This window comes from Ammodytes marinus, assembly GCF_949987685.1.
Source record: "Ammodytes marinus genome assembly, chromosome: 5".
NCBI lineage: Eukaryota > Metazoa > Chordata > Actinopteri > Uranoscopiformes > Ammodytidae > Ammodytes > Ammodytes marinus.
This window is the reverse complement of record NC_137234.1, coordinates 2690465-2712964: the sequence shown is the minus strand read 5'-3', so window position 1 is coordinate 2712964 and position 22500 is coordinate 2690465. Positions and strand designations below refer to the sequence as shown.

Sequence of the window (22500 nt, the reverse complement as noted above, 5' to 3'; positions counted from 1 at the left end):
GTCTGGATTGCAATGGACCTGAAGTGTGAACTGTGCAACTAGTGGACAAACATTGGAACTACAAGAGAAGATTGTAGCGTTTTTGTAGCATTTTGATACAGAAATATTGTGTACGAGTTGAGTTTTATATTTAAATAATTTGTAATTACAATTTCCAAGAAGTCAGAAGTCAAGAGAAAATACAGTGGCCAAATGTTAAAGCTGTAGTGTGTAACTTCTGTCGCCCCCCCCCATGAGGAATTCTGAGTAATTACAACAACACTGTCGGTGCATCGCCATCTACATGAGGTAAAGCCTTCAGTGATGGCGCGCATGGATTTTATAACCTTCTGCTGTACGTCCAGGTTTTTTCTTAGCAGTAGAATCAACAACTGAAACATTTCTTGGGCTGTTCTTGGGATTTTTCTGAGCTCCTGCACCAGTGTCAGGGTGGGGTGGGGTGGCCACACCAGTTAATAAACTTTGTGTCAACTCGTTTGGCGATGGATTGAATGTCACATACATTAATTTATATGAAAGAAGTTACGCACTATAGCTTTAAAGGGCCACAAATCTGTACAGTTATTCATTGGAGTTTTGTTGTTATTGTTTGACTGAAGGAAGTACTGCTAATTGATCAACTTTTTCAGGTTTATTTTTGTGTGATTGATTTGTCAAAAATAAACGTCATGAGAGAAAAGGTTTTAGATTTTGAAGGTGCTATGAGGAACTTTTAAATATTTCAGAAAATTTTTCCTCTGATGATCATAAATTACATGTAACAGCAAACGAGACCCATCAGTGCAAAGAATGCTATTTTTATATAGTTTTTCTTAATGCCTTTGTCATGGGTATACGCTCACCCTGGAACAACAGCTGGTGTAGTAAAAACACTACCGCTTTTGTCCAAAGGGGGGCGCTAGACAAAACAAAAAAGTTCCTCGCAGCACCTTTAACACGTTTTTGATAAATGTTCTGCAAATGTAAGAAATGATTCCTCTTTGTTTTTTTTTTTGTTTTTTTGGCATTTTATATGCTTTATTGATAGTGTAGAGACAGAGTTGAAATGGGGCAGAGAGGGGAGTGACATGCAGAGAACGACCGCGGGCTGGAATCAAACCCGGACGCCCTACCAACTGATCTCTTTATGTTTTCTAAGGAAATAATCCAGTTAAATTTGTTTTGTTACTTTTTAGGTCAAAATAAATCCAAGGGTCTGATAGGCTTAATCAACTCTGTGTCAACACAGTTTTAGTGGCGATGGCTTGAATGTAACCGACATTCATTTTGTATGGAAAAGTTTCGCACTATAGCTTTAAATTGTTATTTTATCTAAAGGTCAAATAAAAAAACATTTGTAATATTTTTATTTTTTTTTCGTCCAAAGTTCTGTTTAAAAAAATCTGTGCAACGTGTGTGTGTGTGTGTGTGGTTATGAATAAAACTCCAGCTTTTGTGAACTCCTAAAAACTGGATTTTTAATTTTTTTTATTTTATTATTATTTCCCAGTTGGAACATTTAATATACATACAAGAAAAAACGAAAGACATACTATAAACATATTATGCTTTTAATGTATGACTGATGTTAAGAAGTGGACCCCAATAAGAAACCCCCCCTCAAAATTGATTTATTTTCATCCGAGAATCAAATCTTTTGGTGGGTATATTAGCGTGACCGATGTTAATAATTGGAGTATGTTTCAGGGGCGTTGGACTTTCCTTGTGGGAGATAGCAACCCTAGCCCAACCCTAACCCCACAGAAAATGATTGGAAATGGACTGGCTTGCTGTGAAAAGCACCCCCATTCATAATCGATTTCTCTTCATCCGAGAATCAAATCCTTTGGTGTGTATATTTGCGTGACTGATATTAATAAGTGGAGTAAGTTTTAGGGGCGTTGGACTTTCCTTGTGGGAGATAGCAACCCTAGTCTAACCCTAACCCCACAGAAAATTATTGGAAATGGACTGGCTTGCTGTGAAAATCACCCCCCCTCAAAGTTGATTTATCTTCATCCGAGAATCAAATCTTTTGGTGGGTATATTAGCGTGACTGATATTAATAAGTGGAGTAAATTTCATGAGCGTCAGACTTTCCTTGTGGGAGATAGCAACCCTAGCCCAACCCTAACCCTGCAGAAAATGATTGGAAATGGACTGGCTTACTCTGAAAAACACCCCCTCTCATAATTGATTTATCTTCATCCGAGAATCAAATCCTTTGGTGGGTATATTAGCGTGACCGATGTTAATAAGTGGAGTAAGTTTCAGGGGTGTCGGACTTTCCTTGTGGGAGATAGCAACCCTAGCCAAACCCTAACCCTACAGAAAATGAATGGAATTCAATGTAAATTGCATCAAAATGGACTGGCTTACTCTGAAAAACACCCCCTCTCAAAATTGATTTCTCTTCATCCGAGAATCAAATCCTTTGGTGGGTATATTAGCATGACTGATGTTAATAAGTGGAGTAAGTTTTTAGGGGCGTCAGACTTTCCTTGTGAGAGATAGCAACCCTAGTCTAACCCTAACCCGACAGAAAATGAATGGAATTCAATGTATATAGCACCAAACTGGACAAAACTATCTGTGAATGCGCACTGTCACACACACACACGCACACGCACACGCACACGCACACGCACGCGCACGCACACGCACACGCACACGCACACGCACACACACACACACACACACCTTACAAGTATTTGTATAAAAGAAATACACAACTTTAATTGATAACCTTCTGCAGTTTACAACATAAAATTATAACGTCACACATTTATTCAGAATATATTGAAAGTTCTTGAGACGATGGTCGCGTCAGTCCCGGAGTAAAAAAAACTCCCTTTATGATGTAATAAATAAAAAGAAAAAAAATCTGTTTACACACGATACAGGAATATTAAAAACAGTCTGTTGTTGGTGGTTGGTTGGTTGGTTGGTTGGTTGGTTGGTTGGTATGCGGTTGTAAGGCCAGTTGGTGTGTTTTTCGGCTCAGGAGGGAGGGAGGGAGGAAGACAAACTGAAAAATGACTGAAATCTGAAAAAAAATCTTGATTTAATCAGTTTTAAACTTAAAAGGTGCTCCGAGGGACTTTCTGTTTGTGTTAATTCTAGCGCCCCCCTTTTGGACAAAAGTGGTAGTGTTTTTTTACTACGCCAGCTGTTGTTCCTGGGTGAGCATACAGTACACCCATGACAAAGGCATTAAGAAACACTATATGAAAATAGCATTCTTTGCACTGATGGTCTCGTTTGCTGTTACATGTCGTTGTGAAAGTGAGACTTTTTCAGAAATTTTTAAAAGTTCCTCGTAGCACCTTTAAATTACTTCATTAATTTATCGACTTAAATGTACTATATTCGGTCCCTACCTTATCCTCTATGGCTGAGTATTAGGGCCATTTTTTAAGGAGAAAAATAAATGAAATTAAGAGAATATATTTGTAATTTTATACATTTGAATTTTTATAAGCGTATATTAACATATTTATTCTTGGTAAATCAAGACTTTATTCTCTTAAATTTACACATTTTATTCTTGTTAAATTACGATATTTTTATTGGCATTGTCTCCACATTTTTTTCCCCCTGAAGGTAGCCCTAAATCTCTGCCGTATTTTACTTTTTCCAGAAACTTCTTTAACTTTAAAAACAGACCAGAACCAGACACTTATCCATACACACACATCCAGGGTGGTTGCGTGAAAATATCCTATTAATTTAATACCCTTTACAACTATCGACAGTGGAAACACAGGTTAATGTGTACCGTACTGGACTGCTCAGTCAACCGTGTATATTTTCTACATGGCCTTCCTTTGCATTGTCTACATGGCTTGCTGTGTATGGTCCTGTGATATAGGTACGGCTTGGTTCGCTTATCTTTGCACCCTTTCCATCTTATACGTTTATATTTGTCTCTGTATTATTTTAACCAGTTCAATAAATTGTCGAAAAAAAAAAAAAAAAATATTGACAGTGAATCGAACCGAACCGCATTTTTCTACACTTCCTTCCATTGTGTGTCTACATGGCTTGCTGTCTGTCTTGTGGCTTGTCCCCCTCCCCCTCCCCCTCCCCCTCTCCCTCCCCCTCCACTGCCTTCTCGGTGTTCCAGTCTTTCAGTCCCTCCGGCAGGCTGGTGTCCTCCTCAAAGCTGCCCGTCCCCTCAACAAAGTCCTCGTACGTCGACTTCTCCTCAAACGGTCTGGGGCCCAGGAGCTCCAACATGTCTGCCTTCACCAGGACCTCCTTCTCCAGCAGACGCTTACCCACCTGGAGGGGGGGGGGGAGACAGGGCAGAATGGATGTAAACAGATAGATAGGTGTGTAAATGGTAAAAAGGGTAAATAGACTCCACTTATTTAGCGCTTTTCCCTGGTTTTTCACAGACTCAAAGCGCTTTACATTGTTTTGTACACATTCACCCAATCACACACACATTCATACACCGATAGCAGCAGCAGCTACCACGCAGGGTGCAAGCTAACTATCGGGAGCAATTTGGGGTTCAATGTCTTGCCCAGGGACACTTCGACATGTGGCGGGTAGACGGGGGATCGAACCTCCGACCCTGCACTCCAAAGGCGACCTCCCTGCCCACTTCGCCACTGCCGCCCCATGTGTGTATGAGAGAGTGAGAGAGAGTGTGAGAGAGAGCGAGAGCCCACTGTAGCTAGCAACATTCCCGTTTACAGAGCCTAGGCTGTGTATTAACTGGGACCTCCTTCTCCAACAGATGCTTACCCACCTAGAGAGGGATACAGGGCAGAATGGATGTAAACAGATAGATAGGTGTATGTATGAGAGAGTGAGAGTGAGAGTGAGAGAGAGAGAGAGAGAGAGAGAGAGAGAGAGAGAGAGAGAGAGAGAGAGAGTCTTGCCCAAGGACACAACAACTATGACACAGGTGGCAGGGCGGGCATCGAACCTCCAACCCTTTGATCATCGGCCGACCCGCTCTACCAACTGAGCCACAGTCGCCCCAGAAATTGACGTCAGAATTAGGACGTCATTTTGAAACCCCCAGACTCACCAGGTCCACGAGGTCCCTCTTGTCCTGAATGAGCTCCAGGGTTCTCTGGTAGGCCCGGTCCACCAGCATCCTCACCTCCCGGTCGATGAGCTCAGCCGTGGCCTCGCTGTAGGGCTTCTCCATGACCATCTCCCCCTGCTTAGGGAGGTCGAAGGACACCTGCCCCACCGCGTCACTCATCCCAAACTGGACCACCTGGGAGAGAGGGGGGGAGAAATTAATTCAATTTATTAAAAGAATACTTATTCAAGTTTCCTGAAGCATAAAATATACTGAGAATTTTTTGTTTAAATGATTTCATACATTTATTTATTTTATTTATTTAACTTTTATTTATCCCCGAGAGACCAATTGAGGGGTGACCCTCATTTACAATGACGTCGAGATGAAACAAATTCAAAGGAAAAACAACATTACATAAACAATATTCAATGCAAATACATCAAATACACAACAATAGGTGAAGAGAAAAAAACAATTGAAACATTTACATAGTGGTGAAGAGTGGCAGCAATTAAAATTAAATGGGTGAAAGTACAATATAGTCTAATTAAAACAGTTACAGGTAGAGTTTGGCAGATTTAAGATAGTTTGTTTAAATTGGTTAAAAGATATGAAGTTATTTAGTTTAATTTGTTGCTGTAAGTTGTTCCAGGATTGCCCTACCTGTAAAATGGAAGGGTGTTCATGTAATGTACATTCACAAATCACCTAATAGAGCTATCAGAGAAAAATGTTATCGCAATATATTTTATTTTTTAATTGTAAATGACTGAAATGTGTTCGTCTTGTCTACCTTTGAGTATGCTGAATGTGTGTGTGTGTGTGTGTGTGTGTGTGTGTGTGTGTGTGTGTGTGTGTGTGTGTGTGTGTGTGTGTGTGTGTGTGTGTGTGTGTGTGTGTGTGTGTGTGTGTGTGTGTGTGTGTGTGTGTGTGTGTGTGTGGTATGTGTATGCGTGCATATTTACCTGAGCATATGCAGACTGTGTGTAATTTCACGTGCATGTTATAGTGTATGTGTGTGTGTGTGTGTGTGTGTGTGTGTGTGTGTGTGTGTGTGTGTGTGTGTGTGTGTGTGAGTGAGTGAGTGAGTGAGTGAGTGAGTGAGTGAGTGAGTGAGTGAGTGAGTGAGTGAGTGAGTGAGTGAGTGAGTGAGTGAGTGAGTGAGTGAGTGAGTGAGTGAGTGAGTGAGTGAATATGTGTCTGTCTGTCTGTCTGTGTATTTGTATGCATTATCTACCTGAGCGTATGCAGACTGCGTGACTTTCTTCAGATCGTCTTGGGCTCCGGTTGTGATTCTTCCAAAGAAGGTATGTTCAGCCACTCTGCCTCCCAGCATCATACACATGCGATCAAACAGCTGCTCCTTGCTGTAGAGATACTGCTCTCTGGGGAGGTACTGGGCATAGCCTAGACCCTTACCACGGGGGATGATGGATACCTGAGGGGAGGGAGGGAGGGAGGGAGGGAGGGAGGGAGAGAGAGAGAGAGAGAGAGAGAGAGATATTAGGGACAATGGACTTCTGTTCTGCACTAGTCAGGGTTCCTTCACATTCTCAATTTCAAAATTCCATACTCTTCCGATATGTATAATACTTAAATAAAATAAAATAAAATAAAATAAAATAAAATAAAATAAAATAAAATAAAATAAAATAAAATAAAATAAAATAAAATAAAATAAAATAAAATAAAATAAAATAAAATAAAATAAAATAAAATAAAATAAAATAAAATAAAATAAAATAAAATAAAATTAAATTAAATTAAATTAAATTAAATTAAATTAAATTAAATTAAATTAAATTAAATTAAATTAAATTAAATTAAATTAATAAAAAGGCTGTTTAGAAAAATGATGTCTGTCTGTCTGTGTGTCTGTCCGTCTGTCTGTCTGTCTGTTTGTGTGTCTGTCTACCTTGAGCAGTGGGTCAGCGTGTTCCAGGAACCATCCCACTATAGCGTGTCCGGCCTCGTGATAGGCCACCGTCTTCTTCTCTGTCGGCTGAAGCACCTGGGTCTTCTTCTCCAGACCTGAGTGGGACGATAGCAGTGTTATTAAAGGGACACTGTGTAACATTTTAAGTAATGTATTAGCTAAAATCAATATCCTCATTCATAAATATGTCCTCATTGGTGTAAAATCACCTCTGCCAATAATCTGAATTATCCTCCTGAGCGGAGAATTACAAATATTAATATTACATTTTGTACATTGAGCAGGCAGGTCTTATGGAGGCATCCATGTTTTTGGAATGTCATCAGGTGCGTTGTTTAAAATTTAGAATTGTTCTTGTCCTTGAAGGCCACTGTAGCTTCTGTTATTATTCTAAAGGGGTGGGGTTACCCAGGGAGCGTTGCATTCTAAAACTTTCTAGAACTTTCTTGATGATGTCATATTACACAGTGTCCCTTTAAAGACCTACTTCACCTGGTGGGAATATGAAGGTGTATTGAACTCTGAGATCCTATGTAGTATAAATGTGCAAACAATTTAGAAATCGGTTCATCCTAGCATGAGAAAAGGCAGAAAGAGTGTTTAATGGTCTCACTGTCTAACCCTACATTTTCCCATGTGTGACATCACACATGGGAAAATGTAGGGTTAGGATTAACAGGACAGCTGGGCCAAGGGAAGACTGAGGGAAAACTGAGGGAAGAACCTAATTTATTATATTATAATAGTGATTTTATAATGATAGAACGCCGGTTCCGTATGGGTGAAGTATTCCTTTACTATGATTATTTTGTGCAATTTTTTTATTGTCTAGCTATGCGTCTGTCTGTCTGTGTGTCTGTGTGTCTGTGTGTCTGTGTGTCTGTGTGTCTGTCTGTCTGTCTGTCTGTCTGTCTGTCTGTCTGTCTGTCTGTCTGTCTGTCTGTCTGTCTGTCTGTCTGTCTGTCTGTCTTACCTCCGATGACTCTGTCTATCGCCTGCTCAAAGTGTTTTGCGTTGACAGACTTCTCCAGGTATCTGGCAGCGATCAGAGCCGCCTCGTTACACACGTTAGCGATGTCCGCTCCTGATCACACAGACAAACAGAAGTTCATTATACATGTTAACATATTTACCGTACTTTCCGTACTATATGCCGCACTGGACAATAAGCCGCAGGTGTTATAATGTTTAATTACCATATGTAAGAGTTCGTGCACAGAGGGGATTGTCGGGAAAGAGATGGCTGCTTGAGGAAGCTCCCACATTTCAACAAACAAGTTGCATATTTGCATAACGTACGTAAGTGTTACCATTTTGTGCAATAGTAGCTATTAGGGATGGGCACGAGTGTTTTCGCTACTTGTGTGATCGCTTGCATTCCTCGAGGATCAATCGATTCTTCGTTAAACTTTTTTCTATTTTTAGGACGCAACGCATCTGTCTACAGAACAACGGTTGACCGCAATAAAGCGCTCAATGCTTGTGTCAAACAGTCACAGTTGCCATATGATATTAAGGATTTATTTTCCACAAGTTTAAAACACATTTTCCTAACTGAAAGTAATTAAATAAGCGGGCCACAATTTAAACCGATCGAGTAGGTCTGCGGTGGAGAGAGAAAAAAGAGAGAGAAAAAAAGCATGGGCTGTAGTTGGCTAACATTCAAAATAGACATTTAAAATAAGAAGGGCAGCAAATACAATAAAATTATTGTCCTACAATTTAAACACATAGATAGGCTAAATAACTCACCAAAGCAGTAGAAGTAGTAGGCTAGTATATCCAATCGCGTATGCTCACTCCTGTCCGTGACTAATTACCGCGACTAATTCCTCGTTAACGGAACGTTACACCGTCGGCTTTTGAATCTCAATCCTATACTCCATAATAAAGGCTTATTAAATGTCGTTTGCTCGAATGTGCCCGAAGTCAGCCTGGCTTCTTTACGTGTCTTTCCAAGTTTTCCAGCACCGCATTCAGCTCCGCGGTGCTGTGGAGACCACACACTGGCTGCGCTGCACGGAGGTGGCAGTTATTTGCGGTTTCTGTTTGACACAACGCTTAGTTTATTTAACTTGGATCAAAATATTTAATTTTGTTAAACTTTATATCCGTTTTGTGCCGTTTTGTACACGTATATAACATTTTAAAATAGGGGCGGCCCGCCGGCCGGCCTAAAGGCTACAAACACACAAAAACAAAAAAAAACGATTTTCCTCATCCACCAATCGAGATCATTTGAAACGAGGAGTACTCGAGTACTCGATTACTAACGCCCATCCCCAGTAGCTACAGAATATATACTGTGCTGTGTAATAACAGGGTCGAAAAACGGGGAAAAAGTCGCGGCTTGTAGGCCGAAAAGTACGGTACTCTTTAGGGACGGCCTTTCTTTAAAGACCTACTTCACCAGTGGAAATATGAAGGTGTATTGAACTCTGAGATCTATGTAGTTTAAATACATCCTGTTGGAAACACTGACTTGACTTCCATAATATTTTTTTGCCATTAATTGTATGTACCTGTGGGGAAAAGTCAGTGTGCCTGACTGGATAGGTAGGAGTGGGGGGGGGGGTTTAATAGTCTGGGCCCAGGGACCATTATCTCATAATCTGTCTATGGACCAACAGGATTCCACAATCTTTTTTCTTTTCGTGGGGAGCATGCACAAGAATTATTTATATAACAAAAAAATTAAAAAGTGGGGGGCCCCACACTAGGGTTGCGTTCCGAATCGCATACTTTCTACTATATAGTATGTAGAAAGAAGATTTAGGATGTCCCGATTCTTGTGGCCAGATTTAGGATGGTTAGAAGTACCCGAATGTCCTACTTCATGCGGCCAAGATTGTTAGTGTTGAAAAGTGCATCCTATTTGGGCGATTCTGTCCCACAATCCAGTGCGCACGTGAAGTGACGTCACATCGACAAAGCCTATTATGAAAACAAACGGGGATGCGACGGATATAAAAGCAAGAGGCAAGATCAAGGCGCAATGTTATGATGAAATAAGAGAGTAAAGTATGTCCCAATAGTATGCCTACTGCATCCTAACTAGATTATTTTTATCGTCGGATGTAGTATGTAGAATAGAAAAAAGAAAGAGTATGCGATTCGGAACGCAACCTTTGTCTTGAAACGAGCCCCCTGATTGTCAAGGCCGCCTCTGACTAAACTAAACATTTTAAATGTCCCTGCATGTCTCTTTAACAGTTTAATAAAATATCTCCATATTCAGTGTGAGCATTGAGCAGTAACTCACCAGTGAAGCCCGGGGTAGCGGCTGCCATCTTCCTGGCGATAGCGTCTTTGTCCATGGCCGGGTCTGTCTTGATCGGACGCAGGTGGACTTTAAAGATGGACGCTCGGCCTTTGATGTCTGGAGGACCTGAGGGGAGAGAATAAAATAAATCAGTCTCCTGTTTTAGGATGTAGAGTAGTGAGAGAATCAAACCTAAAACTCACAGGCCGGCTGGTTGAAAAAAGCCTGTTCTGTTCTAACAAATGCCAAAAGAAGAAACCAGGAGCGCTCCGGTGGTGTAGTGGATAGAGCGTGTACCATATTGGCTCCGGCCTTCGTTGCAGTGATCGCGGGTTCAAATCTTACTGCAGGTCATCCCCCCTCTCTCTCTCTCTCTCTCTCTCTGTCTCCCCATTTCAACTCTGTACTGTCTAATAAAGCTTGAAAATGGCAAAAAAAATTAAAACCCCCCTCCATAAGTATTGTAATGTACTATGTCATCAGGGCGCCCCGGTGGCATAGTAGATAGTTTTTTTTTAACCTTTATTTCTACAGGTAAATCCCATTGAGTCCGAAGACTCTTTTGCAAGGGAGACCTGTTTTCCTTTCCCACGTTACCATTCACACACACATTCGTACACCGATAGCAGGCTAACTATCAACATTCACTCGAGGCAAGGTGGGTGAAGTGTCTTGCCCATGGACACAACAACCATGACACAGGTGGCAGGGTGGGGGATCGAACCTCCAACCCTTTGATCATCGGCTGACCCGCTCTACCACCTGAGCCACAGTCAAATATTGTCATGTCAAGTATATTGTAATGTGTTCCAGTGTGTAATTCTGACCTATGTAGATCTGTCTGTCAAAGCGTCCCGGCCTCATCAGAGCAGGGTCCAGGATGTCTGCTCTGTTGGTTCCAGCCAGAACCACTACGTTGGTCGCCGTGTTAAAACCTACAACAACATAAACATAAACACAGGACAATTTAACACCTAAATGTAGTAGTAGTAGTCATTTATTTCTGTTTTTTCAAGGACTAGACATAGAAATGAATAACAAACTGGCAGTTGATTTCAAAGGAAGAAAAAAAAACATAAAAGGCAAGGGCAAGTTTATTTATATAGCACAATTTAAGAAACAAGGTGAATAATTTAAGAAACTAAATTAATAATTATTTTCTCAAAAGGTGTAGGCTGAAGTTTTAGCTTTTATATACCACTTATAACATATTTTCAAACACTTGTAGTTTAGGTACAAAAAACGAATAAAAAAAATAAAAATAAAAAAATATATAGGCCTATATACAGTATATATATGAAACTGACCTTTTATATTTGTCAAACACTATATAATATTTTGAAAAAGTTCCCTCCCCACACAGTCACACACACACACAAACAGTCTCACACACACACACAGCTTACCGTCCATCTCTACCAGTAGTTGATTGAGGCCCAATCTAGATCCACCCCCTACACCCTATCCCTATCCACTATCCCTCCGTTTGCGCGTTCGCGAGGAGAGCCCGCCATATTGAGTGTCGTCCCAAACCATCGAGCCTCGAGTGTAAGTGGGTGATAAAGCCCTCGATCATCGAGTCTGCATCGACGTTGGCTCAGCCCTACGTTTGACACAGGTGTCCGCCAATCAATTATGTCCGGAATGGGGGAGCTAACTTACAAATGAGAGTTCCAGGGAGTTTGTTTCCCGAATTATAAATGAAACGTTCCCTTACCTCAAACAGACATTTGATTGATTATTTTTATGCAAAGCCCTAAATGACGGAACCGGAGGGTAGCCTATAATATCGGAACGAACATGTTGTTTTACACTTGTTGATTTGATTATGCCACTTGTCTACCGTTAGTGTATTTTCAAGGCGTGGAAAAAGATCAAACGAAGCAGATGAAGAAAATGCCCACAAGTTAATAAGGGACAGTGATTATTATTTCCTTAAATTGTTAGTTAAGATTTGTGTTTCTGTTACAGCCGATGAGGGGTAGTAATAGCGGCGGTGACGTCAGTCAGCTGGAGCGCATGACTTTTCTTATATATGACCACCCTTGCAGTGCATTATAATTTATGCACGCTAATTAACTGCCGCGATTCGCCGGTCGTAATGGCAGATCATGACAAGTGGAATACATGCTTTAGCAGACTATTGTTCTTTTCCCTGGTTGTGTATGCTGCTGTGCATGTAAACTAAAAGGATAATTAAACAGCGGATCAAACACCCACCCGTTTTCTCCACTACAGACTGAGCTGGTAAAATTAAGAATATGCAGTTAGAAAATGTTTAACAACAACTAAATTATGCAGCCAAAAAAGCATGGGAGTGTTTGTTTTTATTCAATACTACATTTTACTCTTACATGCGTAGCTGAATATGAATGTAAAGAGTGTTTCAGGTCAAATCTAAATGTGGTGGAATTCTATTTTAGGGTGAGAAATAAAGACAAAATAGTGTCTTCTTCCTGTTTCCGTCCGACAGAGGCGAGGACTTGCCAAAGCCGCACCGTTGTTATACCCTCGCCCTTAATGATCGAGTGGCACTCCACAGCCGCGAGTGTGACTCCACAGCGAGTCACACTCGCTCACGGAGTGGGAGTGCCTAGGGCGTCATTTGGGATTGGGCCTGAGTGTGTTCTCTTGCTCACTCTGCCCTCCAAAGTTACACACACACACACACACACACACACACCATGGTACACACACACACACACACACACACCATGGTACACACACACACACACACACACACACACACACACACACACACAGCTTACCGTCCATCTCTACCAGTAGTTGATTGAGTGTGTTCTCCTGTTCACTCTGCCCTCCAAAGTTCCCTCCCCCTCTCTTCCGCCCGACCGCGTCTATCTCGTCTATGAACAGGATGCACGGAGCGTTCTTTCTGGCCATCGCAAACATGTCACGCACCTACAGACACAGACAGACAGACGGACGGACAGACAGACAGACAGACAGACAGACAGACAGACAGACAGACAGACAGACAGACAGACAGGGAGACAGACAGACAGACAGACACACACAGGAAGAGAGAGAGAGAGAGAGAGAGAAACAAACACACACACAGACACACACACACACACAGGAAGAGAGAGAGAGAGAGAGAAACAAACACACACACACACAAATCATCAAATATATGTATAGCATCTTCTTCTTTTCTTTTTTTTTGCGTTTCCATGCTTTATTAGACAGTTGTTTAGAGACAGAGTAAAAATGAAATGTGTCAGAGAGGGGGATGACATGCAGAGAACGACCCGGGCTGGATTCTAACCCAGGTCTGCTGTGAAGAGGACTGAGACTCTATGGGGTTCTCTGCATGTCATTCCCCTCTCTGACACATTTCATCTCTGTCTCTCCAAAACTATGTAATAAAACAAAGCTAAAAAATGCCAAAAGAAATTTAAAAAGATAAATTAAAAATGTTGCTCAAGGGGTGGTGTAGTGGATAGAGCGCGTACCATCTCTCTCTCTCTCTCTCTCTCTCCTCTGTACTGTCTAATAAAGCTTGAAAACATTAAAAAAATTAAATATCTCTCAATCCACTCACCCTGGCCGGTCCGACGCCCACAAACATCTCCAGGAACTCTGATCCGTTGACGGTGATGAAGGGGACGTTGGCCTCTCCGGCCGTAGCTTTAGCCAGGAGGGTTTTCCCTGTGCCGGGGGGTCCAGACAGCACTGCTCCCTGGGAGGGGGGGGGGGGGGGGGGGGGACACAGGGTCTTATGGTTCATTTATATCTTATAGGCTATATTCACTTTAGCAGTATTTGTCGTTTATTGAGACCGTTATGTGTGTGTGCGCGTGTGCGTGGAAAATACTAAGGCAAATTCCTTTTATTTGAAAAGCGACTTGGCAATGAACAAATTTCTAGTCAAGTTTAGCAAAAAACTCAAATCGAAACTGTAGTTTTCTTTGACAATGCTTACTACTAAATGTTCATCTATTCTTCTCCCAGATTTTGCGTCATCAATTTTTATCAGCCACAAAAGAAAACGCAGCAAATAAAAAAAAATTGAGGAACAGAGAAGTGTCCAATGTAGACGCAGGTTTTTTTAAATGTGTGTAAACCTGGTAAAATGATGTTTTGGATGTAATGTATTTTACTGTACAGCACTTTGGTCCGCCTCGGTGTGTGTGTGTGTTTCAGTGTGTGTGTGTTTCAGTCTGTCTGTCTGTCTGTCTGTCTGTCTGTGTATCTACCCAGGTTTTTTAAATGTGTGTAAACCTTTTAAAAACAGGCGAAACAGTGTATTTACCTAGCATCTGTCTGTCTGTCTGTCTGTCTGTCTGTCTGTCTGTCTGTCTGTCTGTCTGTCTGTCTGTCTGTCTGTCTCTTTACCTTAGGGATCTTTGCTCCCAGGTCTGAGTATTGTTGAGGATTCTTCAGGAAATTGACAAACTCCATGATTTCTAGTTTCGCCTCTTCACAGCCGGCGACGTCTTTGAACTTCACCTGAGAGGATTGAATAGAAACTTTATTAGTCATCGCGTGTTATACAATAAAACTTTATTAGTTTAGGTAAATCCCATTGAGTCCGAAGACTCTTTTGCAAGGGAGACCTGTTCCCATTTACACGTTACCATTCACACACACATTCATTCATACACCGATAGCAGGCTAACTATCGACATTCACACGAGGCAAGGTGGGTGAAGTGTCTTGCCCAAGGACACAACAACTATGACACAGGTGGCAGGGCGGGGATCGAACCTCCAACCCTTTGATCATCGGCCGACCCTCTCTACCAACTGAGACACAGTCGCCCCAGTCTTTACATGTTATACGATAAAACTTGATTTGAACTTCCTGGTAGCAGCATCTTTTTAAAAAAACACAATAAACAGTATGTATATATTATATATATAATAAAAAATAAAAAATATTTAAATATGGGGGATAATTAAATTATATATAATAATATATAATTTTTTTTTTTAAATGGGGGATAATTATTATATTTTTATTTAATTTTTTTATATATATTATTTAAAAAATAAACCTATTATTATAATAGTATTTTGTTAACTTGTACCGTAATTATTTTACAGTGAAAATGTCTGTGTGTAAATTATTGGATAAAACAGAAATATAACAATGAACATATTGTGGAAAAAAAACATATAAATAATAAATACTATAAAAACAGTAAAAACAGGGTTAGACAGACAGACAGACAGACAGACAGACAGACAGACAGACAGACAGACAGACAGACAGACAGATAGATAGATAGATAGATAGATAGATAGATAGATAGATAGATAGATAGATAGATAAATAGATGATAGATAGATAGATAGATAGATAGACAGACAGACAGACAGACAGACAGACAGACAGACAGACAGACAGACAGACAGACAGACAGACAGATAGATAGATAGATAAATAATTAATTAATAATAATACTGTATAATAACAACAGTAAAAGTACACACATCGATGTTGTCCTTCATCATCTTGGCGGTTGATTCGCTCATGCTGAAGGGCCCGCCTTTCCCTCCCCCAGGGCCTCCTCCCATTGGTCCACGCCGCAGAGTGAAAAGCAGGAAGCCAATCAGAAGCAGCGTAGGCACCATGCTGATCATGAAGGAACTGAGGGGACAGAGAATGGGGTTTATTAGATAGACAAGAGAGTGTGTGTGTGTGTGTGTGTGTGTGTGTGTGTGTGTGTGTGTGTGTGTGTGTGTGTGTGTGTGTGTCTCTCCGTTTCAGTCTGTCTGTCTGTCTGTCTGTCTGTCTGTCTGCCTGCCCGTCTGTGTGTGTCTGTCTCTCTGTTTCCGTGTCTGTCTGTCTGTCCGTCTGCCCGTCCGTCCGTCCGTCTGTGTCTGTCTGTCGTCTGTCTGTTTGTCTGTGTGCGAGTTTTTTGTCTGTTTCAGTGAGTCTTTCTGTGTGTCTGTCCGTCTGTCTGTCTGTCTGTGTGTGTGTGTGTGCGTGTGTCTGTCTGTCTGTCTGTTTGTGTGCAAGTTTGTGTCCGTTTCAGTGTCTGTCTGTCTGTCTGTCTGTCCGTCTGCCTGCCCGTCTCACCCATCACTCTCAGTACTATAGACCACAGCCGGCCGGCGTGAAGACTCCATGCCCAGCTCCATGTGAGCAGCCTCCAGGTTTCTCTCAAACGTGTCCACGCTGCCGATGTTGAACCAAACGTAACTCTGTAGAGAAACACATATTAGTAAGAAAGTCCTTTTTGACTTTTCATTTGTTGCTTAACATTTACCTTTAATTTAAACAATGTCTTAGAAACCTGTAAAGTAGAGTACGTCATGTTAGTTGTTAATTTAATTTTTTATTTTGCTTGTGGGTTCACTTTTACAGTTGTGTGTTTGAGGGGGCGCCTTTAGCTCAGTTGGTAAGGCGTCCCCCTCCCGGGCCGGGCCCAGCAGCAGACCCGGGTTCGATTCCCACCCGCGGTCGTTCTCTGCATGTCACTCCCCTCTCTGCCCCATTTCACCTCTGTCTCTCTGCACTATCAAATAAAGCATAAAAATGCCCAAAAAAATATCTTTAAAAAAAAAAGTAATAATAATAATAATAAAAAAATAAAAAAAATATTAGGAAGTAAGTCATGATATCTAATATAATGGATTGGATTTATAAAGGCAAGGTGGGTGAAGTGTCTTTCCCAAGGACACAACAACCATGACACAAGTGGCAGGGCGGGGATCGAACCGGCAACCCTTCGATCATTGGCCGACCCGCTCTACCACCTGAGACACAGTCACCACAAATTTCGCCCCAGGGACATTTAAAGAGACAGATTTTAGTATTTGTTTAGTTTTTTTTACTCACGGCATCAGTGTCGGCTCCCGGCACCAGAATCACTCTGACGTATTGTTTGTTGACGACCTCTAACCGATCCACCTGCACACACACACAGAGTCAGTCACTGGAAATTATTTTGAAAACTAACCTGAAAATTGCAAAGGCAGAAATCAAAGTGGATTAATGATAGATAGATAGACAGACAGACAGACAGACAGACAGACAGACAGACAGACAGACAGACAGACAGACAGACAGACAGACAGACAGACAGACAGACAGACAGACAGACAGACAGACAGACAGACAGACAGACAGACAGACAGACAGACAGATAGATAGATAGATAGATAGATAGATAGATAGATAGATAGATAGATAGATAGATAGATAGATAGATAGATAGACAGACAGACAGACAGACAGACAGACAGACAGACAGACAGACAGACAGACAGACAGACAGACAGACAGACAGACAGACAGACAGACAGACAGACAGACCCCTCACCATTCCTCGTCCCACATATCGATGTATAAAGTCTTTCCAGCTGATCTCTTTGCCGTTGTCTCTGAAGTAATAGTAGAGCAGAGCTGAGCCGACTCCGGCCGCTCCGATCGCTAGGTAACGGAAATCCTTCTCATCCCACGGGAGGTCGCCCTGCGCAAAGCAATGGAGAAAAAAAGGAAATATTTTAACATTTATTGATCAAGACATGAGACATGTTTTTTTTCTCTCTTTAGGTTATTTATTCATTTTATTTTTTTTATTTATTTTTTTTACTTAAAGGTGCAGTGTGTAATATGACATCATCAAGAAAGTTCTACAAAGTTCTAGAATGCAACACTCCCTGGGTAACACCACCCCTTTAGAATAATAACAGAAGCTACAGTGGCCTTCAAGGACAAGAACTATTCTAAATTTTAAACAATGCACCTGATGACATTCCAACTATGACACTTTCAAGATGGCGGCACTAGGCCTTGGTCCAAGATATGGAGAAATATGGACATATATGAGACCCTTTCTAAGGGAAAAGAAAATAATTTAAAAAAAAATGTTCAGCTATTATGCACTAAATTAAATGTACTTATGGATATTATAATTGCTTTCTACAAAATCTGCTAGGAAATAAAACCCAAAATTCTACACACTGCAGGTTTAAAAAGGTGCAGTGTGTAATATGACATCATCAAGAAAGTTCTACAAAGTTCTAGAATGCAACGCTCCCTGGGTAACCCCAACCCTTTAGAATAATAACAGAAGCTACAGTGGCCTTCAAGGACAAGAACAATTCTAAATTTTAAACAATGCACCTGATGACATTCCAACTATGACACTTTCAAGATGGCGGCACTAGGCCTTGGTCCAAGATATGCAGAAATATGGACATATATGAGACCCTTTCTAAGGGAAAAAATAATAATAAAAAAAAAAAAATTCAGCTATTATGCACTAAGTTAAATGTACTTATGGATATTATAATTACTTTCTACAAAATCTGCTAGGAAATAAAACCCAAAATTCTACACACTGCAGGTTTAATTTTTTAATTTTTTTTTACAAATTCATTATAATAATTATTCATCCCTGAGGAGAAACACAGACATGTTTAGTTTAGTCTTATTCGATGGTTGAAGAGGTTTTTGTTTAATATTTTATTCTATTCATCTGTCATCGCAACAAAACATTTCTAAATGTATTGCTGAAGACATGAGACAGGGGAAAGTAAATAGACACTTTTTTTTTTACTTTTTAAATTTTATTTTATTTAACAAATTCATAATTATTCATCCCTGAAGAGAAGCACAGAAATGTTTAGTTTAGTCTTAGTAATTGGTTGAAGAGGTTTTAATTTTATTATATTTATCTGTTATAGTACTGAGAGTGATGGGTGAGAGACAGACAGACAGACAGACAGACAGACAGACAGACAGACACTGAAACAGAGAGACAGGCAGGCAGACAGACAGACAGACAGACAGACAGACACTGAAACAGAGAGACAGGCAGGCAGACAGACAGACAGACAGACAGGCAGACACACAGACAGACAGACACACACACACAGACAGACAGGCAGACAGACACACACAGACAGGCAGGCAGACAGACAGACAGACAGACAGACAGACAGACAGACAGACAGACAGACAGAGAGACAGGCAGACACACAGACAGACACACACACACAGACAGACAGACAGACAGGCAGACAGACACACACAGACAAACAGACAGACAGACAGACAGACAGACAGACAGACAGACAGACAGACAGTGTGTCTTACCTTCTGCAGTCTGCTCCACCAGTCTTTCCCTGCCGCTCCTCCTCCTCTCTTCCCTCCTTTTCCTCCTTTTCCTCCTTTTCCATCTGAAACTCAAACACATTCAGTTACACAAAGCAGCTTTTCGGCTTTTCACACAAATGAATATATATATTATTATCTAGATAATAATAATAATAATGGATTGGATTTATCGCTTTTCAAGGTAAGGTGGGTGAAGTGTCTTGCCCAGGGACACAACAACCATGACACAGGTGGCCGAGCGGGGATCGAACCACCAACCCTAGGATCATTGGCCAACCCGCCTAACCACCTGAGCCACAGTCGCCCCAGATGCTGTTTCATCCCAAAACCAATGGACACATTTCAGAGAGGGATGTGCGAAATTGACAAAAAATAATAATATCTCGATATCGGGGGATTTTGTCAATAATGAGAATTGCCGATATTTTGCGTCCATAAAAAATGTGTTAAAATAAAATGTAATACTTCTAAAAGCCTTGAATATTACTGGATTTTATCTTTTAAATAAAGTATGGTAGATGTTGAGGGGTGCTCCGGTGGTGTAGTGGATAGAGCGCGTACCATATTGGCTCAGGCCTTCGTTGCAGTGGTCGCGGGTTCAAATCCGACCCGTGGACCTTTACTGCAGGTCATCCCCCCTCTCTCTCTCTCTCTCTCTCTAATAAAGCTTGAAAATGCCCAAAAAAAAATATCTTAAAAAAAAAAAAATATTAGATGTTAAAAATAATCTCCGTCTTTGTTTCACCTTCTTGAGTGAGTGAGTGAGTGAGTGAGTGAGTGAGTGAGTGAGTGAGTGAGTGAGTGAGTGAGTGAGTGAGTGAGTGAGTGAGTGAGTGTGTGAGTGAGTGAGTTTCACCTTCTTGAGTGAGTGAGTGCGTGTGTGCGTGTGTGTGAGTGTGTGAGTGAGTGAGTGAGTGAGTGAGTGAGTGAGTGAGTGAGTGAGTGAGTGAGTGAGTGAGTGAGTGAGTGAGTGAGTGAGTGAGTGAGTGAGTGAGTGAGTGAGTGAGTGAGTGAGTGAGTGAGTGAGTGAGTGAGTGAGTGAGTGAGTGAGTGAGTGAGTGAGTGAGTGAGTGTGTGTGTGTGTCTTTCTTACCTTTGGGTTCAGTGGAGTAGAGTCTTCTCTGAACAGACTGGAACCTGCGACTGGACAGGAAGTTAGACGGACTCCGAGAAATGTTCTGGAAAAAAACACCACAGAAGAAGAAGAGTTAGTAAAACTGAACCCCACACACACACACACACACACACACACACACACACACACACACACACACACACACACACACACACACACACACACACACACACACACACACACACACACACACACACACACACACACACACACACACACACACACACACACACACACACACACACACACACACACACACACACACAAGATTGATTCAAGACATTTTAATACCAATAAAAGGCCTTATTATGTTTATGTTAGTTTAACCTATTTAAAACAAAGTTAACAACACTTCAACATATATTATATTATTACATTAGGGTCAGCTGAAGTTATATGAGGCTTCAGTTTGAGTTGGAAAGAAATCTAGAGGGTGAATTTTCTTTCCATAAAACAGTGTGCGGACAGTTAGATGTATTTTGGCACCGACTGCAGAGACGGCACCGATTTAATTTGTCTGACTCCTGGTGCCTCTTATTAGCAGCGGATGGTTTAACATTTGAACTACATATTTTCTCAGAGCGATTTTCAGACGTTAAAGGCCTACTTCACCGGTGGAAATATGAAGGTGTCGTATTGAACTCTGAGATCCTATGTAGTATAAATGTGCAAAACATTTTAGAAATCGGTTCATCCTCCTAGCCTGAGAAAAGGCAGAAAGAGTGTTTTATGGTCTCGCCGTCTAACCCTATATTTTCCCATGTGTGACATCACACTAGTAAACATGTAGGGTTAGGATTAACAGGACAGCTGGGCCAAGGGAAGACTGAGGGAAGAAAAACCTCATTCATTATATTATAATAGTGATGTATAATGATAGAACGCCGGTTCCGTATGGGTGAAGTGTTCCCTTAAATAGACGTAAATACAGCTACCTGAGATCCAATGTACATTATTATCACACCTGTATTAAAGGGGGGGTATGCGATTTTGACATAAGAGAAAAGGAGTAGTAACTGTATATTACTTAGTGCCAGCCAGGCCTATGTTAAAGGTGCAGTGTGTAATATGACATCATCAAGAAAGTTCTAGAAAGTTCTAGAATGCAACGCTCCCTGGGTAACCCCACCCCTTTAGAATAATGACAGAAGCTACAGTGGCCTTCAAGGACAAGAACAATTCTAAATTTTAAACAATGCACCTGATGACATTCCAACCAACATGGATGCCTCCATAAGACTTACCTGCTCAATGTACAAAATGTAATATTAATATTTGTAATTCTCCGCTCAGGAGGATAATTCAGATTATTGGCAGAGGTGATTTTACACCAATGAGGACATACTTATGAGTGAGGATATTGATTTTAGCTTATAAATTACTTAAAATGTTACACAGTGTCCCTTTAAAAAGAACAGAAAAGGTAACAGAAAATATTTGTTATATATATAATATTACCAACGTCTGTACGCTAGCTAACTGCGTAGTTAGGAACAACATATTCAAAAATAAAGTCACTTTTTATACTTGCAATAAATGCGTTTTATAATAATCAAGTTATTTGCTCTTAAATGCTTGAGTGTCAGAAATCGATCCATAAAGTGAATGATTTTGTATTGGGTTCGGGGGAAAAAACTCATTATTTTTACTACAATCGATGCTTTTTGATACATTTGATTAATGCCGAATTAGATAGTAGGTTATAATTTAGCAGAATGGGTCTTAAATGTAGTTATTAATGAGACAGTATTGTTTTACTAAGCAAATGAACTCTTAATTCAACTATTTTGTAATGGGATTTGGTAAATAGTCAAGCTGTGCCCCTGAAAACAAATACACCTTGGTTTCAATCTTACTTCCAACCCACGTGGAGACAAAATCAACGTCATTAATTCACCAAAAGTACATTTCTTAGTCAATAAAAAACCTCCATGGACACTCACCGGGGCAGCGTAGCTTCTGTATCCGATTATGAGTCGCCTTACTGCGGTCAACGCTGATAGCCTCGCCCGGTGTCCTGGAGCCCGGCAGAAAGGCAACGAGAC

The 22500-nt window shown here is 40.9% G+C and overlaps 2 protein-coding genes across 2 annotated transcripts in view; both read right to left on the bottom strand.

Annotated features, from left to right (window-relative positions):
- LOC307250690 (protein NLRC3-like) overlaps positions 1–22500 on the bottom strand; it is a 439475-nt gene that overhangs the window by 393105 nt on the left and 23870 nt on the right. The gene's annotated exons all lie outside the window — the stretch shown is intronic.
- The window catches only part of afg3l1 (AFG3-like AAA ATPase 1), a gene marked incomplete at its 3' end in the record, with an annotated part of 18617 nt that continues 131 nt past the window's right edge, over positions 4015–22500 (bottom strand). Inside the window, exons 1-17 of the mRNA XM_080028465.1 lie at positions 22399–22500; positions 20414–20498; positions 19300–19382; positions 17519–17668; positions 17035–17106; positions 16273–16397; positions 15684–15840; positions 14584–14697; positions 13790–13927; positions 12993–13146; positions 11052–11159; positions 10225–10350; positions 7936–8046; positions 6942–7057; positions 6264–6464; positions 5024–5218; positions 4015–4263 (exon numbers count right to left, since the gene is read on the bottom strand). The exon at positions 22399–22500 is cut by the window's right edge and continues 131 nt beyond it. Coding sequence (XP_079884591.1) covers positions 4015–4263; positions 5024–5218; positions 6264–6464; positions 6942–7057; positions 7936–8046; positions 10225–10350; positions 11052–11159; positions 12993–13146; positions 13790–13927; positions 14584–14697; positions 15684–15840; positions 16273–16397; positions 17035–17106; positions 17519–17668; positions 19300–19382; positions 20414–20498; positions 22399–22500 — 2286 coding nt within the window. The remainder of the gene's footprint in view (positions 4264–5023; positions 5219–6263; positions 6465–6941; positions 7058–7935; positions 8047–10224; positions 10351–11051; positions 11160–12992; positions 13147–13789; positions 13928–14583; positions 14698–15683; positions 15841–16272; positions 16398–17034; positions 17107–17518; positions 17669–19299; positions 19383–20413; positions 20499–22398) is intronic.